Here is a 15871-nt window from a genome sequence, read left to right as displayed (position 1 = left end):
CCCCACCCCCCCCCCCCCCCACCCCCCCCCCCCCCCACCCCCCCCCCCCCCCACCCCCCCCCCCCCCCACCCCCCCCCCCCCCCACCCCCCCCCCCCCCCACCCCCCCCCCCCCCCACCCCCCCCCCCCCCCACCCCCCCCCCCCCCCACCCCCCCCCCCCCCCACCCCCCCCCCCCCCCACCCCCCCCCCCCCCCACCCCCCCCCCCCCCCACCCCCCCCCCCCCCCACCCCCCCCCCCCCCCACCCCCCCCCCCCCCCACCCCCCCCCCCCCCCACCCCCCCCCCCCCCCACCCCCCCCCCCCCCCACCCCCCCCCCCCCCCACCCCCCCCCCCCCCCACCCCCCCCCCCCCCCACCCCCCCCCCCCCCCACCCCCCCCCCCCCCCACCCCCCCCCCCCCCCACCCCCCCCCCCCCCCACCCCCCCCCCCCCCCACCCCCCCCCCCCCCCACCCCCCCCCCCCCCCACCCCCCCCCCCCCCCACCCCCCCCCCCCCCCACCCCCCCCCCCCCCCACCCCCCCCCCCCCCCACCCCCCCCCCCCCCCACCCCCCCCCCCCCCCACCCCCCCCCCCCCCCACCCCCCCCCCCCCCCACCCCCCCCCCCCCCCACCCCCCCCCCCCCCCACCCCCCCCCCCCCCCACCCCCCCCCCCCCCCACCCCCCCCCCCCCCCACCCCCCCCCCCCCCCACCCCCCCCCCCCCCCACCCCCCCCCCCCCCCACCCCCCCCCCCCCCCACCCCCCCCCCCCCCCACCCCCCCCCCCCCCCACCCCCCCCCCCCCCCACCCCCCCCCCCCCCCACCCCCCCCCCCCCCCACCCCCCCCCCCCCCCACCCCCCCCCCCCCCCACCCCCCCCCCCCCCCACCCCCCCCCCCCCCCACCCCCCCCCCCCCCCACCCCCCCCCCCCCCCACCCCCCCCCCCCCCCACCCCCCCCCCCCCCCACCCCCCCCCCCCCCCACCCCCCCCCCCCCCCACCCCCCCCCCCCCCCACCCCCCCCCCCCCCCACCCCCCCCCCCCCCCACCCCCCCCCCCCCCCACCCCCCCCCCCCCCCACCCCCCCCCCCCCCCACCCCCCCCCCCCCCCACCCCCCCCCCCCCCCACCCCCCCCCCCCCCCACCCCCCCCCCCCCCCACCCCCCCCCCCCCCCACCCCCCCCCCCCCCCACCCCCCCCCCCCCCCACCCCCCCCCCCCCCCACCCCCCCCCCCCCCCACCCCCCCCCCCCCCCACCCCCCCCCCCCCCCACCCCCCCCCCCCCCCACCCCCCCCCCCCCCCACCCCCCCCCCCCCCCACCCCCCCCCCCCCCCACCCCCCCCCCCCCCCACCCCCCCCCCCCCCCACCCCCCCCCCCCCCCACCCCCCCCCCCCCCCACCCCCCCCCCCCCCCACCCCCCCCCCCCCCCACCCCCCCCCCCCCCCACCCCCCCCCCCCCCCACCCCCCCCCCCCCCCACCCCCCCCCCCCCCCACCCCCCCCCCCCCCCACCCCCCCCCCCCCCCACCCCCCCCCCCCCCCACCCCCCCCCCCCCCCACCCCCCCCCCCCCCCACCCCCCCCCCCCCCCACCCCCCCCCCCCCCCACCCCCCCCCCCCCCCACCCCCCCCCCCCCCCACCCCCCCCCCCCCCCACCCCCCCCCCCCCCCACCCCCCCCCCCCCCCACCCCCCCCCCCCCCCACCCCCCCCCCCCCCCACCCCCCCCCCCCCCCACCCCCCCCCCCCCCCACCCCCCCCCCCCCCCACCCCCCCCCCCCCCCACCCCCCCCCCCCCCCACCCCCCCCCCCCCCCACCCCCCCCCCCCCCCACCCCCCCCCCCCCCCACCCCCCCCCCCCCCCACCCCCCCCCCCCCCCACCCCCCCCCCCCCCCACCCCCCCCCCCCCCCACCCCCCCCCCCCCCCACCCCCCCCCCCCCCCACCCCCCCCCCCCCCCACCCCCCCCCCCCCCCACCCCCCCCCCCCCCCACCCCCCCCCCCCCCCACCCCCCCCCCCCCCCACCCCCCCCCCCCCCCACCCCCCCCCCCCCCCACCCCCCCCCCCCCCCACCCCCCCCCCCCCCCACCCCCCCCCCCCCCCACCCCCCCCCCCCCCCACCCCCCCCCCCCCCCACCCCCCCCCCCCCCCACCCCCCCCCCCCCCCACCCCCCCCCCCCCCCACCCCCCCCCCCCCCCACCCCCCCCCCCCCCCACCCCCCCCCCCCCCCACCCCCCCCCCCCCCCACCCCCCCCCCCCCCCACCCCCCCCCCCCCCCACCCCCCCCCCCCCCCACCCCCCCCCCCCCCCACCCCCCCCCCCCCCCACCCCCCCCCCCCCCCACCCCCCCCCCCCCCCACCCCCCCCCCCCCCCACCCCCCCCCCCCCCCACCCCCCCCCCCCCCCACCCCCCCCCCCCCCCACCCCCCCCCCCCCCCACCCCCCCCCCCCCCCACCCCCCCCCCCCCCCACCCCCCCCCCCCCCCACCCCCCCCCCCCCCCACCCCCCCCCCCCCCCACCCCCCCCCCCCCCCACCCCCCCCCCCCCCCACCCCCCCCCCCCCCCACCCCCCCCCCCCCCCACCCCCCCCCCCCCCCACCCCCCCCCCCCCCCACCCCCCCCCCCCCCCACCCCCCCCCCCCCCCACCCCCCCCCCCCCCCACCCCCCCCCCCCCCCACCCCCCCCCCCCCCCACCCCCCCCCCCCCCCACCCCCCCCCCCCCCCACCCCCCCCCCCCCCCACCCCCCCCCCCCCCCACCCCCCCCCCCCCCCACCCCCCCCCCCCCCCACCCCCCCCCCCCCCCACCCCCCCCCCCCCCCACCCCCCCCCCCCCCCACCCCCCCCCCCCCCCACCCCCCCCCCCCCCCACCCCCCCCCCCCCCCACCCCCCCCCCCCCCCACCCCCCCCCCCCCCCACCCCCCCCCCCCCCCACCCCCCCCCCCCCCCACCCCCCCCCCCCCCCACCCCCCCCCCCCCCCACCCCCCCCCCCCCCCACCCCCCCCCCCCCCCACCCCCCCCCCCCCCCACCCCCCCCCCCCCCCACCCCCCCCCCCCCCCACCCCCCCCCCCCCCCACCCCCCCCCCCCCCCACCCCCCCCCCCCCCCACCCCCCCCCCCCCCCACCCCCCCCCCCCCCCACCCCCCCCCCCCCCCACCCCCCCCCCCCCCCACCCCCCCCCCCCCCCACCCCCCCCCCCCCCCACCCCCCCCCCCCCCCACCCCCCCCCCCCCCCACCCCCCCCCCCCCCCACCCCCCCCCCCCCCCACCCCCCCCCCCCCCCACCCCCCCCCCCCCCCACCCCCCCCCCCCCCCACCCCCCCCCCCCCCCACCCCCCCCCCCCCCCACCCCCCCCCCCCCCCACCCCCCCCCCCCCCCACCCCCCCCCCCCCCCACCCCCCCCCCCCCCCACCCCCCCCCCCCCCCACCCCCCCCCCCCCCCACCCCCCCCCCCCCCCACCCCCCCCCCCCCCCACCCCCCCCCCCCCCCACCCCCCCCCCCCCCCACCCCCCCCCCCCCCCACCCCCCCCCCCCCCCACCCCCCCCCCCCCCCACCCCCCCCCCCCCCCACCCCCCCCCCCCCCCACCCCCCCCCCCCCCCACCCCCCCCCCCCCCCACCCCCCCCCCCCCCCACCCCCCCCCCCCCCCACCCCCCCCCCCCCCCACCCCCCCCCCCCCCCACCCCCCCCCCCCCCCACCCCCCCCCCCCCCCACCCCCCCCCCCCCCCACCCCCCCCCCCCCCCACCCCCCCCCCCCCCCACCCCCCCCCCCCCCCACCCCCCCCCCCCCCCACCCCCCCCCCCCCCCACCCCCCCCCCCCCCCACCCCCCCCCCCCCCCACCCCCCCCCCCCCCCACCCCCCCCCCCCCCCACCCCCCCCCCCCCCCACCCCCCCCCCCCCCCACCCCCCCCCCCCCCCACCCCCCCCCCCCCCCACCCCCCCCCCCCCCCACCCCCCCCCCCCCCCACCCCCCCCCCCCCCCACCCCCCCCCCCCCCCACCCCCCCCCCCCCCCACCCCCCCCCCCCCCCACCCCCCCCCCCCCCCACCCCCCCCCCCCCCCACCCCCCCCCCCCCCCACCCCCCCCCCCCCCCACCCCCCCCCCCCCCCACCCCCCCCCCCCCCCACCCCCCCCCCCCCCCACCCCCCCCCCCCCCCACCCCCCCCCCCCCCCACCCCCCCCCCCCCCCACCCCCCCCCCCCCCCACCCCCCCCCCCCCCCACCCCCCCCCCCCCCCACCCCCCCCCCCCCCCACCCCCCCCCCCCCCCACCCCCCCCCCCCCCCACCCCCCCCCCCCCCCACCCCCCCCCCCCCCCACCCCCCCCCCCCCCCACCCCCCCCCCCCCCCACCCCCCCCCCCCCCCACCCCCCCCCCCCCCCACCCCCCCCCCCCCCCACCCCCCCCCCCCCCCACCCCCCCCCCCCCCCACCCCCCCCCCCCCCCACCCCCCCCCCCCCCCACCCCCCCCCCCCCCCACCCCCCCAGCAGTCCATAACATCTGGAGTGCCAAAGGTTCGCCACCACGGGTCTAAGGTAATTCATATATCGATGGCAACCAGTTAATAGAACCTAAGCCCAAGTGTACATCCACCCCTATAAGTAGGGAGAAAAAAGGGGGAAAGGAGGCTAAACGCATCAGATGGAAAAGTACAGATGTTGTTTATAAAGTGGATGGGGGAGGCCGGCTATTTTGCATGGAATGTGCAGTTCACGGAATGCCCTCAGCCAAAAGCCCAGAGGAACAGCTCCCTCTTTCAGCCCTGTGGAACTGTTGAAGGTCCCACGGAGGGGCCCTGGGGACAGCAGCAGGGAGTCCCACCAGGCTGGAGCCAGGGTCAAAAGGCCCTGGCTCTGGTTGAGGCCAGCCGGATATCCTTCGGGCCAGCGACCACCAGCATACTACTGTGAGAGGCCTGGAGTGTCCTCTGTGGACGATGTGGGAGGATGTGGTTCCAAAGATAGGGAGTCCCAGACCGCTTAAGGCCATAAATGTTAGAAACCAATACTTTGAACATGATCCGAAATTCAGGACTGGTAGTAAACTTAAAAGGGGCTTGGACAGGTTTATGGAGGAGAAGTCGATCTACCAATCTTGATCCTCCTTGATCTGAGGTTGCAAATGCCTGAGCAGACCAGGTGCTCAGGAGCAGCAGCAGCAGAAGGCCATTGCTTTCACATCCTGCATGTGGGCTCCCAAAGGCACCTGGTGGGCCACTGCGAGTAGCAGAGTGCTGGACTAGATCAGTGATGGCGAACCTATGGCACGGGTGCCAAAGGTGGCACTCGGAGCCCTCTCTGTGGGCACGTGCACACAGAGTTCATCATGTGGGGGGCAGAAAATCCCCCTCCCCCTCACACATCTAGGCTGGCCTGGGTCACTGAGCATGATGTGCGTGCATTGCGGTGAGCAGGGAGGATTCAGCTAGCGTGCCTGGTGCCTGTGCTTTGGGTGGCTGCTGCCTGGGGGTGGGGCACAGAGGAGACAGAGATGCTAGAGAGGCACAGAGCGGTGCGCGCGGGACTTGCTGCAGGCTAGAGCAGGCTGGCCCCTGCTTGAGCGGGTGGGACGGAGGAAGAGGGAGGCAACCAGTTTTTTTCTAAACTAAAACCTCAGCATTCAGGTTAAATTGCCGGGTTGGCACTTTGCGATAAATAAGTGGGGTTTGGGTTGCAATTTGGGCACTCGGTCTCAAAAAGGTTCACCATCACTGGACTAGATGGACTCTGGTCTGATCCAGCAGGCTCTTTCTTATGTTCTTAAACTTAATTCTTAATGAAACCAGCTTCCAGAGATTGCGCATCTCCTTGGGGCTTTGTCATGGCAACACCTCCCTATGGCTGTTGGGACCAGGTAGCACCTGTGTGACGGAGCACCTGTGTGACGGTGCCCCTCCCCCATTTCTCTTGCCTCAACCTCCCATTGCTTGCTGTTCCTCCCCCCCATACACACACGCGCACTATCAGAAGGCTTCTTAAAAATAATCAGCTGCTGAAATACTGCTGTGGCATAACAATAACCTATTTATAAGCCCTTTTGAACTCCCAAGTTTCATTTTAAAGCAGCAGGTTTCCGGCCTTTCTATTGAAGAGACTTAAAGAGACATGATCCCTGCAACAAAGAGAGCGGGTGACTTAAAAATGAAAGCTGGGAGTTTGGAGGACGTCGTGGAGCAGTCATTAAAGATATTATACCATTATAATGACTGTCAACAGCTGAATTTTTTAAAAGTTTGAAAAAATCCTCCAGTGGTGGGCGTGGGAAGAGACAACGAAAGTGGAGCCAGTGCAGGTACACAACAAGAGATTTCCTCCTGTAGCCTATTAGTGGATCTGAACTAAACACTTTTGAAGGCCTTGCCTGTGCAGAGTTCTCCAGGATTTATCAGATAAAGGAGATTTACAACCTTTAAGTCTGATAACACAAACTGTCAGGGAGGAAGGTCCAGTTCTCTGAAATATTAACCACCAAACCAAACAGAACATGGGAAAAAAACATCTTTCTTTGGCTGAAGATAGAAAAGATTTCATTTATTTCATTTATTAATGAGAATTTTATACCGTCCTTTCCCCTTTCTGGCTCAGGGTGGTTTCCAAACCTCACAGACATGAAATTTAAAAACTAACTAGAAGTATAAATACAATTTAAGATTTAAAAAATTGAAATTTAAAAATGTGACAGTTTAGCGCACAAGTGTCAAACGCGCGGCCCTCCAGATGTTCATGAACTACAATTCCCATCAGCCCTTGCCAGTATAGCCAATGCTCATGTTGGGAGGGACTGATGGGAATTGTAGTTCATGAACATCTGGAGGGCCGTGAGTTTGACACCCCTGGTTAGCAGATTAGGTACGTGGACCCCAGACCATTTGGGCTTTAAAGGTAAGCACCAGAATCTTGAAGCTGGTCTCATGCTCCACCTGGAGCCAGAGCAGCTGGTGAAACACTGGCTGACCGTGTGCTCTCTGTGAGGACCCGCCCAGTGGTGGGTTCCAAAAATTTTAATAACAGGTTCCCATGATGGTGGGATTCAAACAGTGGTGTAATGCCAATGGGGCTGGGCGGGGCACGACAGGGGCGTGGCCGGGCATTCCGGGGGCGGGGCATTAATAATTTCTCTGTTACTGTAAAAAAACTCTTACTGTAAAAAAAAGTTCCTAATTTCTCACTGGTATCTTTCTGTCCATAATTTAAACTCATTATAGCAAGTCCTATCGTCTGCTGCCAACAGAAACAACTACTTCTCCTCTAATTGACTGCCTGTCAAATACTTAATACTTTCAAATACTTAATTTTGTTTCTAGAAATCAAAAGAAGGATACTTTCCTTAAACAAGGAACTTGACCATATTTCTAAAACATGTTTTTAAAACAGCCCAACAGGGAGAATTATCCCGTTTCCTACCTTCGCTAACCAGCCACATAGGAAACAACAGGACTTTATGATTTGTGGACCTAATGGGATTTCTAACGGAAAAGCAGACCCAATTAGTAACCCCCTCTCGGCACACACAAATAATTAGTCACCCACTCTCGGGAACTGGTGAGAACCTGCTGGATCCCACCTCTGGACCTGCCCTTTTGCATTTTGCATCAGCTGGAGCTTCTGAAGCCGGGCCGAGGGTTGTCCTGCGTAGAGTTGCAGTAGTCTAATCTAGAGGTGGTCATTGCATGGATCACTGTGGCTAGGTTGGTGTGGGATGAGTGGGGGGGGGGAGCCAAGTGTGATGCAGCTGGTAGAATGCCAGGCACACCATTATTGATAATGAGGCATCCAGAAACACACCTGACCTCGTCACGGTTGGTGCAGCACAACGCTGTCCAGTTGGCATCCCCACTCTGCCCTCCTCTGCCGCCGCCACCCCCCCCCAGCCACAGGACCTCCTTCTTAACTGGATTAAACTCCAATCATCTCTCTTTTAACCCCAGACAACTGGCAATGCAGGTGCCCGACCGTCAGAAGAGGCATCCTCAGAGGTGCGATCCAACCAGTTCTCACCACTTCTCTAGAAGTGGTTACTAATTTTTTTCTGAGTGCCGAGAAGGGGTTACTAAAGCAACCTCCCTGCCCAATAGGGACTGGAGGTGCGTGTGTGCGGCGGCGCCACTGTTTGAATCCCACCACCATCGGAACCTGTTATTAAAATTTTTGGATCCCACCACTGGGCGTCCTCAGCATATTGATGGCATCCCCGCCCAAATCTCTCGATCAACCCAGCAAGAGGGCGCAGATAGATATTAAATCTAGATCAGTGAGAGAATTGCCCCTTGTGGGGCTCCACTTATCAGCAACTGGCAGGCGAAAGCTCTCTCACCGATTGCAACTATCTGTCCCCCAGCCTTGGAGAAACAAGCACGGTCGTTGCAAAGCTGACCCACAAATTCTTTCTTTCTTTCTTTTTTGAGCAACAAAAAAATACGGGCTTGAAAAGCTCGCTCTACAATATAAATACTAAAATGATCGCTTAATCATATTATAGCAAGTAATAGTTTTAAAAAGTGTATTGCGCTTCAGCTTTTATCTCACTGTTTTTGGAGATTATCAAAAAGCCCAAATTGCCTCATCTAGAAATCTCACCTATTCTCCTGCTGAGGCTTCCAGCCAAAGAAGTCTGATTTGCTTGTCACAGGAGTGCGTATTTATGGAAAAAAATCAAACATTTCTTTCTCTAAATCTGGCCTATTATAATCATCTGGCTACATCTAGATGTCTGATTAATTATAATTAAGTACGAGGTAGGCAACATTACAAATTAGCCAATCAGCAAGTACCTGTGAGTTACATCTGATGTAGCAGGATATGAACGCCAGTCTCAACTCTTCACTTTTATTAAAAAGCAGTGAATCTTTTCTTCTGTAACTGTTTCAACGGACTGTCGAAAGTGAAAGTAGCTCTAAGCAACAGAGTTCATTGACAGTCAAAAAAGCTCGAACTCTTGGTTATTTTGCAAACAGCAAGAAGAGAACAGTGATGTCGTGGGACCTGCAGAAATGCACATTATCCTGGCTTCACGGTATCCAAAGACAGCTAGAATGCCACTGTTCCCAAAAATGCCATCACAAACCAGGTGTGAGAAAGATCACAGCAGAGCAGAAGGAAGCACAGAAAGGGGCCGATTAGAAGATCTTGTTGTGGGTTTGCTCCCCAAAACCACTCCGGTTGGGATGGAGTCAAACTGCACATGGAAGCAGCCGGGGGGCTTGGGAGGTGCTTGCAGACTCAGCCTTCCCTTTGAAAACATTGCTCTGCAGCACCTCCCCCCCACCCCCCCAGCACTCAGACCCATGGGCTGGTAAGTCACGGCAACCTCAGATTGACTGGGGCAAGTGCCACGCCCCTCCTCCCCAAAACAGTGTTTCTCTGGTGATGCTGCCCTTATGTTGAAGGTAGACAGGAAGCAGAGGGATGACCCGTGTTTCTCTTGATCTGGGTAACTCAGTTTTCCGCTCACAAAATCAAACAGTGTAGCTGAATAATAAACACCACAACATAAATTATGGATAAGAAAGAAAGCGATAAAAACAAGCCAGGGCATTAAAATCAGCACAAAGCAAAGTTCTGCAGGTTCTAGAGGCATCATCCACTGAGGGAGCCCCCACACTGAGACACACTCCCCCCAACCCCAGCAAAGTTCATGTCAGAGTTGACCTCTGTTTTGCTCCAAAGTGCTCCTGGCTTCATTGGGCACCAGTCTTTAAAAGCGTTTTAAAGAGCTCACCCTGTGAGAAGATCCCCCAGTGCCTGACTCTGTACCACACGCTCCTCCTCCCCCTCTCTGGCAGACCTCAGAATGGATCCATCATCTTGTACAACCGCAAGAAGGTGAAATATCGCAAGGACGGCTACTGCTGGAAGAAGCGCAAGGACGGGAAGACCACTCGCGAGGACCACATATGGAAGCTATGAAAGTTAGAAAGTAAGGGGTCGGAGGTGAGAAGTCGAGGAAGGGAGCATGCAGAAGGCTTCCAGATCCTAGGGAGAGGGGCAGTAAGTTGAGGCAGTAAGAAGTTAAAAGGAAGTGGGTTGCGGAGGTCCAGGCAGCCAGAACTGTCCTCTCTGGTGGGGAGATCTGGAGCAATTAGCCAGATGGGGGAGAAATGGGTGGGGGTCCTGGAGGGACCGGGTTTGCTGTGGGGAGGGAGTGGGGGGGGGGATCTGGTGGTCCTGGAAAAGCTCCAACCAATCTCTGCCTTCCCCACCAGTGTCTCTACGGCTGCTACGTCCATTCAGCCATCGTCCCAACATTCCACCGGCGTTGCTACTGGCTGCTGCAGGTACCTGTCAGGAAATGGGTGGGGTCACCCCAGAGCAGTGGTGGAGGGCGAACCATAACTGGCTGCACGGGTGCCAGAGAGGAGTGCAGCACTCAAGAACCCTCTCTGTGGAGCACACGCCAAGCATGAGTCCCCCCCCCCCCATCTGTAGGCTGGCCTGGGCAGCTGGAGGCCTCGATTATTTTCAGCATTCAAAACCTAAGACCCTAGTTTTGAGGAAGCGAGTAGGCTATGGTGCAACCTCTTAGTTAAGCGCTTGTTAAACCCCACTGATTTTCATGCAAGAACTAAAAGCGCATGATATGCTTTACCTGGGAGTAAGCTTTAGTTAGCTGGCAATGGGGCTTTGCGCTTCTGGAGTCATGATTCAATTCACGTTGGAAGAAGTTTGCACGAGGTTGCTTCCAAAAGCAAAGCCACTACCACCAAAGCTTACTACCTGAGTAAACGACGCATGTAAGGAGCAAACTGTTTTTTTATATAAACTAAAAATCTCGAGTATTCAGGGCCTAAGAATTGCCCGTGGTTACCTGGCACTTCCACGGTGATAAATAAGTGGATTTTGGGTTGCAATTTGGGCACTCGGTCTCGAAAACGTTCGCCACCACTGCCCCAGAGGTATGTGGGGGGGGTGGGCTCTTTTCCTCTAGAAAAAAAGGTGCCTGGACTTAGCACATGGTTGAGCCGTGGTCCTCTTAGGTCAGGGTCCCCCTTTCCCAAAGGTGACCTCCACCACCCCCAGGACCAAGGACAAGGCTGGCTGCTCTCTTCCTTGGGGGCAGAGGACTGCCCCGGTGGTCTCACCCCCATTTTGCGGTGCAGAAAGAGCTGACCATGACTGCAACAGGGAGAGGTCAATTTGGAGAGGTGACCTGTTGCGTCTGCCCAAGTGTGCCTATGAAGATACCTGCCGTAGATGCGGACAAAACGTTAAGAACAAAAACTACCAAGACCGTGGCCACATCGCCCAGAAAACCCACAACAGCCAATAAATAAACCATGCCCCTGATTTCTCCAGTTATTTAGAGAACTGACCTGCCTACCTTTTGAATCAAGCGGCCCTCCCTGGCAGATGACTAAGCAAAGTATCAAAGTCCTGGGAAGGCAGGAAATAGGACCAGCCACGGAGCCGTAAAAATAGCAGCGGCGGCAGGCAGAGAGCCACCAGCTGTGAGAAGCCCAGCAAGGATCGTAGCCCTCGTTTAGGTCACAGGAGGGCAGGGTGGGCTGGCCTGGCATCTGTGAGGAGGCCGCATCCGGCAAATGTCCTGCGGGGAATCTGGGTGCCCCCACAGGAAAGGCCAATAATGTGTTGACTAAATGGAGCCTCCATGCTCAAGGGCAGTGTGCTTCCCATTAACAGTTGCAGAGAGGCACGGGCAAGGGAGACTTCTGTGCCCGGCTTGGGTGTTGGGGTGGTGGTGGTTTAGGAATACGTTCATTACCTGCCTTTCGATCTTATAGCACTCAAGGCAGCTTACAATGTAAACAATCGTAAAGAAGATAAAAAACCTCTAGTTAGATTCAATAACTTCTGAAAGGAAGAAAAACTAGGTAGCTGCATCCTTAAATAAAACCGTCTTCAGCTACCTTGTGAAGATTGACAGGGAGGGGGCCGGGCACACTTTCCTGGGGGGGGGGTGTCCCATAACTTAGGGACCCCCACTGCAAAGGCTCCACCACATGAGCTTCCTTGATTGATGGGGCCTGTGATCTTAATTCCTGGCCAGGAATGTATGGGAGGAGGCAGTCCTTCTGGTACCCCAGTTCCAAGCCACTGAAGCCTTTAAGCACCTTGAACTGGGCTTGGGAGTGGATCAGTAGACAGTGCTATTGCTGTAGTATTGAAGACATGTTTTGGACTGGGGGCAGCCTCTGAATACTCTTCCAGGGTAGCCCCGAGTGGAGTGCATTGCAGTAGTCCAGTCTTGTGGCTGGCCACACTAGGAAACAGGATGTTGACTCCCCGCCCCCCCATGTACCCAGCCTCTGCACATAAGAAACCACTGTTGGGGCTAAGATAACTGGTGGGATCTCTGGTGGAGAGGATATGTGGGGGAGGACTTCCTGATTGGTGGGTTTGCCTTCTCAGAGGAGGTGAGTCCCGCCCCTCTCTCAAGAGAGCCCGCTCTGTCCCCTTTCCTACCCCCTCCAGAATCCGGACATCGTACTGGTCCATTACCTGAACGTCCCGGCCATTGAGGACTGTGGGAAGATCTGTGGCCCCGTCCTCTGCTCCATCAACAGCGACCGCAAGGAATGGCTCAAGTGGTCGAAGGAAGAGCTGGTCGGGCAGCTGAAGCCGATGTGTGAGTGGCTGGGGGGGGGGGGCGAGGCAGAGATGCAGAGGTGGGATCCAGCCGGTTCTCACAGGTTCCTGAGCGTAGGTTACTAATTATTTGTGTGTGCCAAGAGGGGGTTACTAATGGGTGATTTTGCCACGTGATTTTTGCCTTAGTTACGCCCCTCCTCTCAGCAGTAGCGCGCAGAACTTGAAGCAGTCTAGCAGGAGGTGCACCGGCGTGCGTGGCACCTACACCTGTGTGCATTCGTTTCCCGCCCAAGGACCGGCGCAGCGGCTGCGTCCTTGCCACAGCCCCACCCAGGAATGCCCCGCCCCCGGAATGCCCGGCCACGCCCCCGTCGTGCCACGCCCAGCTCCATTGGCGCTACGCCACTGTTTGAATCCCACCACCATGGGAACTTGTTACTAAAATTTTTGGATCCCACCACTGAGGGGATGGTTATGAATTTTTATAGGGGGTGGGGGGAGATCTCGAGTGGGAGCGCCTGAGACAGACTGCTATGCTGTGGGTGCAGCTGCAAGGGAGCAGGTGATGCTTATTACAACTGATCTCTGGAAGAGAGAGAGCACATGGCTGCTTTGGAGGAAGGCCAGCGTGGCTGAAGCCCCTCCCTTTCCCAAGCCCCGCCCTCTCCAGGCCCCAGCCTCCAAATCTCCAGATATTTCCCAAGCAGGAGTTGGCAGCCCCCCGTCATGCAAGGGAGGGGGCGTGAATGGGAGAGGGGCTCATGATCCCAGCAGCCCTGGCCCCAGCTGACGGCACCCCCCTCCGGCCTCCTTGGCTCCATTTTGTCTCCCCCATAGTCCACGGCATCAAGTGGACCTGCAGCAACGGGAACGGCACGGCGGAGTTCTCCATTGAGCAGCTGGTGCAGCAGATCCTAGAAAGCCACCAGTCCAAGCCCCTGCCACGGACCCACGCCTGTCTCTGCAGCAGTGGTCTTGGTAAGTCTCCTGCTGCCCCCCCCCCCTTTCTAGGAACGCTCTCTGAGCCCACTTCCCTCCGCTGACTCTCTTCAGACCAATTCACGATGGCTAAATGGAGCCTCCATGTTCAGAAGCAGTGTATCTTCCCTGAATACAAGTTGCTTGGTGGCAACAACAGGGGAAGGGTTTGAGGCCCATGCTTTGCTTGAAGACCTTCCAGAGCAAGTTCTGTGGGAAGCAGCTGCTGGACAAGCTGGCCCAAACCCCACCCCCATCCCCCACCCAGGTCTGACCCGGTCCAGGTGCTCTTACATTCTTATTGCGGTCCTGTAATTTTGTTTCCAGACTATGACACAGAGCCCCATTAGGCAAAATGGGGCGCCAATACGTAGCCGTTACCCTACTCAAAGGGAATGTGCAAAGAATTTGAACGTTCTTGGATTTCTTTTCCTGATCAGTCACAGAAGTACAGAAGAAATTAATCCGGAATGTGTGAGATTTGCAGGGTCAGGATGAATCCTTACATGCCATATCTCCAGCTCACAGAGAGACACGTTTGCAGCGACCATCGACCAAAAGACGCAGCTGACTCCTGCGTGCCCTGTGCTCCACCCCACTAAGTACACACGTAACTAATATTAAATACACAAGTTTCACGCCGTCAGCAGCCAGCGTACGGCCGGGGTTTAGCCAGCCCTCATGTATCTGGAACGAAGGAAAGGGAAGGGCTTCTCTCTGTCCCCCCCCCCCCCCCGCCCCTTCCTCAGCACTGGGCACAGCAGCTATGGGGGGAGAGAGAGAAGATTCCAGGGGTCCTGGAAGAGAGGAGAGCCGGGGGTTGTGGAGAAAGAGGGAGTAAAACAGCCCCTTCTTTGCCCCGGTGGCTGCTATAGGGGTGTTTGTCTCCCCTGCAGCCAGCTTGCTCTCCTTCCGACAGGCTGAAACAGTTTTTGCAGGCTGAAAAAACTGTGCTTGGGAAAATGGTTGTGTGGAATAAGAGGGAGGGTTCTCAGCCCTTGGCCGTTGAAGGGGCAACCAAATCTCCTTGTCTGATTAATTCACGCGCACGCGCACACACGCACACACACAGGTTGTTGCTGGCTTCCTGGGTGTTGGTGCTCCGAGGCTGTCAGGAGAGTGGGATGCCCCCCAGTGGTGAATTGCGATATTTCTGAGGATTTACTACAAGCTCCGTTCCTCTGGTTTCGACTTGCCCTTGCGGGAGGCCTGGCCTAGGGACCCTTCCCTTTGGAACATCTGGATTTGAGTCCAGGAGAACAGCTGGACTGGAGACCAGCAAGAGTGTGAGGACTCCCAAGGTTGGAAAGCTTCTTACACCCCAGGAATCTGGTTTCTCTGAGGAGCTCCAGGACTCAAACCCAGCTGTTTGAAACTGTGCTTATTGAAGACAGTTAGCGGGCATCTTCTTTCTGAAGCTTCTACTTGTCTTTGAGGTCCTCCATGGACTCCTGTTCATGCCGAGAACATCAGAAGAGCTCTGCTGACCAGACCAGGGAGGGCCCATCTAGCTCAGCAACCTGGAGACCAGCCAGCTCCTCTGGAGCGCCCAGAGACGGAGGCCTCGCCCTCGTGCTGCTGGCTTGGTTAATTTTGTTCTCCGAAGTTAAAAAACAGAAATATAATAATAATAATAATAATAATAAGCCTTTATTTGGCATAACAATAATCATAACACAATAAAAAAACCTGAGATAAAAGGTACACAAATACAAAGGTTTAAGATAGAATATAAATTATTGATTGTGCATCAGTAAAAATCCAGTAAAAATCGTGCTACCAATTCACAAGTTTCATTGTCAGAATTGTCCAGAAGGAAAGGGAGTCTACCTGATTCTCCCATTTCACTAGGTATCCTAGAAAGAATATTGGAATATTTTGATCTGATATTAGCAAATTTAGGGCAGCAAAGCAGTTGATGTGCCAATGTTTCAATTTGTTGTTCACCACAAGAGCATACCCTTTCGCTCATTTCCAAGTTGTTAAAAACAGAAATATAACAACACGTTCAGAAGCAGCAGCAGCATTATCGGTGCTGAGTAAATGCGGTTGTTAATTGCGAGGGAGTGGCTGCCTCTGCTCTCTGTATTCGCCTGCTCCTCTGGCACCCCTCCCTTCTCAGTGACTTTGTTCTGTGGGTCATGGAGTGTCCTCGCAAAGTGGGGGCACCTGCAAATATTTTGATCTGAACAAAAAAAGCCATGTGGGATCGAGGCTGATGGTGTATGTGGCCCAGTGTCTTGTGTGGCTGTGTGAATATTTTGCAGAAGAAAGTGTGAGTTCAGATAGCTTCTTGCTCACTCCTGATGGCAGCTCAGAGAGACTCGGCCGTTTCCCTGCGGGCTGAGTTTTCTTGC

The 15871-nt window shown here is 62.7% G+C and overlaps 1 protein-coding gene across 1 annotated transcript in view; it reads left to right on the top strand.

Annotated features, from left to right (window-relative positions):
- Positions 1-9512: 9512 nt before the first annotated feature.
- Positions 9513-15871, top strand: part of CAMTA2 (calmodulin binding transcription activator 2) — a gene marked incomplete at its 5' end in the record, with an annotated part of 30999 nt that continues 24640 nt past the window's right edge. The window contains 4 exon segments of the mRNA XM_048516850.1: positions 9513-9920; positions 10193-10264; positions 12420-12573; positions 13374-13514. Coding sequence (XP_048372807.1) covers positions 9513-9920; positions 10193-10264; positions 12420-12573; positions 13374-13514 — 775 coding nt within the window.

Source organism: Sphaerodactylus townsendi, linkage group LG15 (genome assembly GCF_021028975.2).
Source record: "Sphaerodactylus townsendi isolate TG3544 linkage group LG15, MPM_Stown_v2.3, whole genome shotgun sequence".
NCBI lineage: Eukaryota > Metazoa > Chordata > Lepidosauria > Squamata > Sphaerodactylidae > Sphaerodactylus > Sphaerodactylus townsendi.
This window is presented reverse-complemented; position numbering and strand designations above follow the sequence as displayed.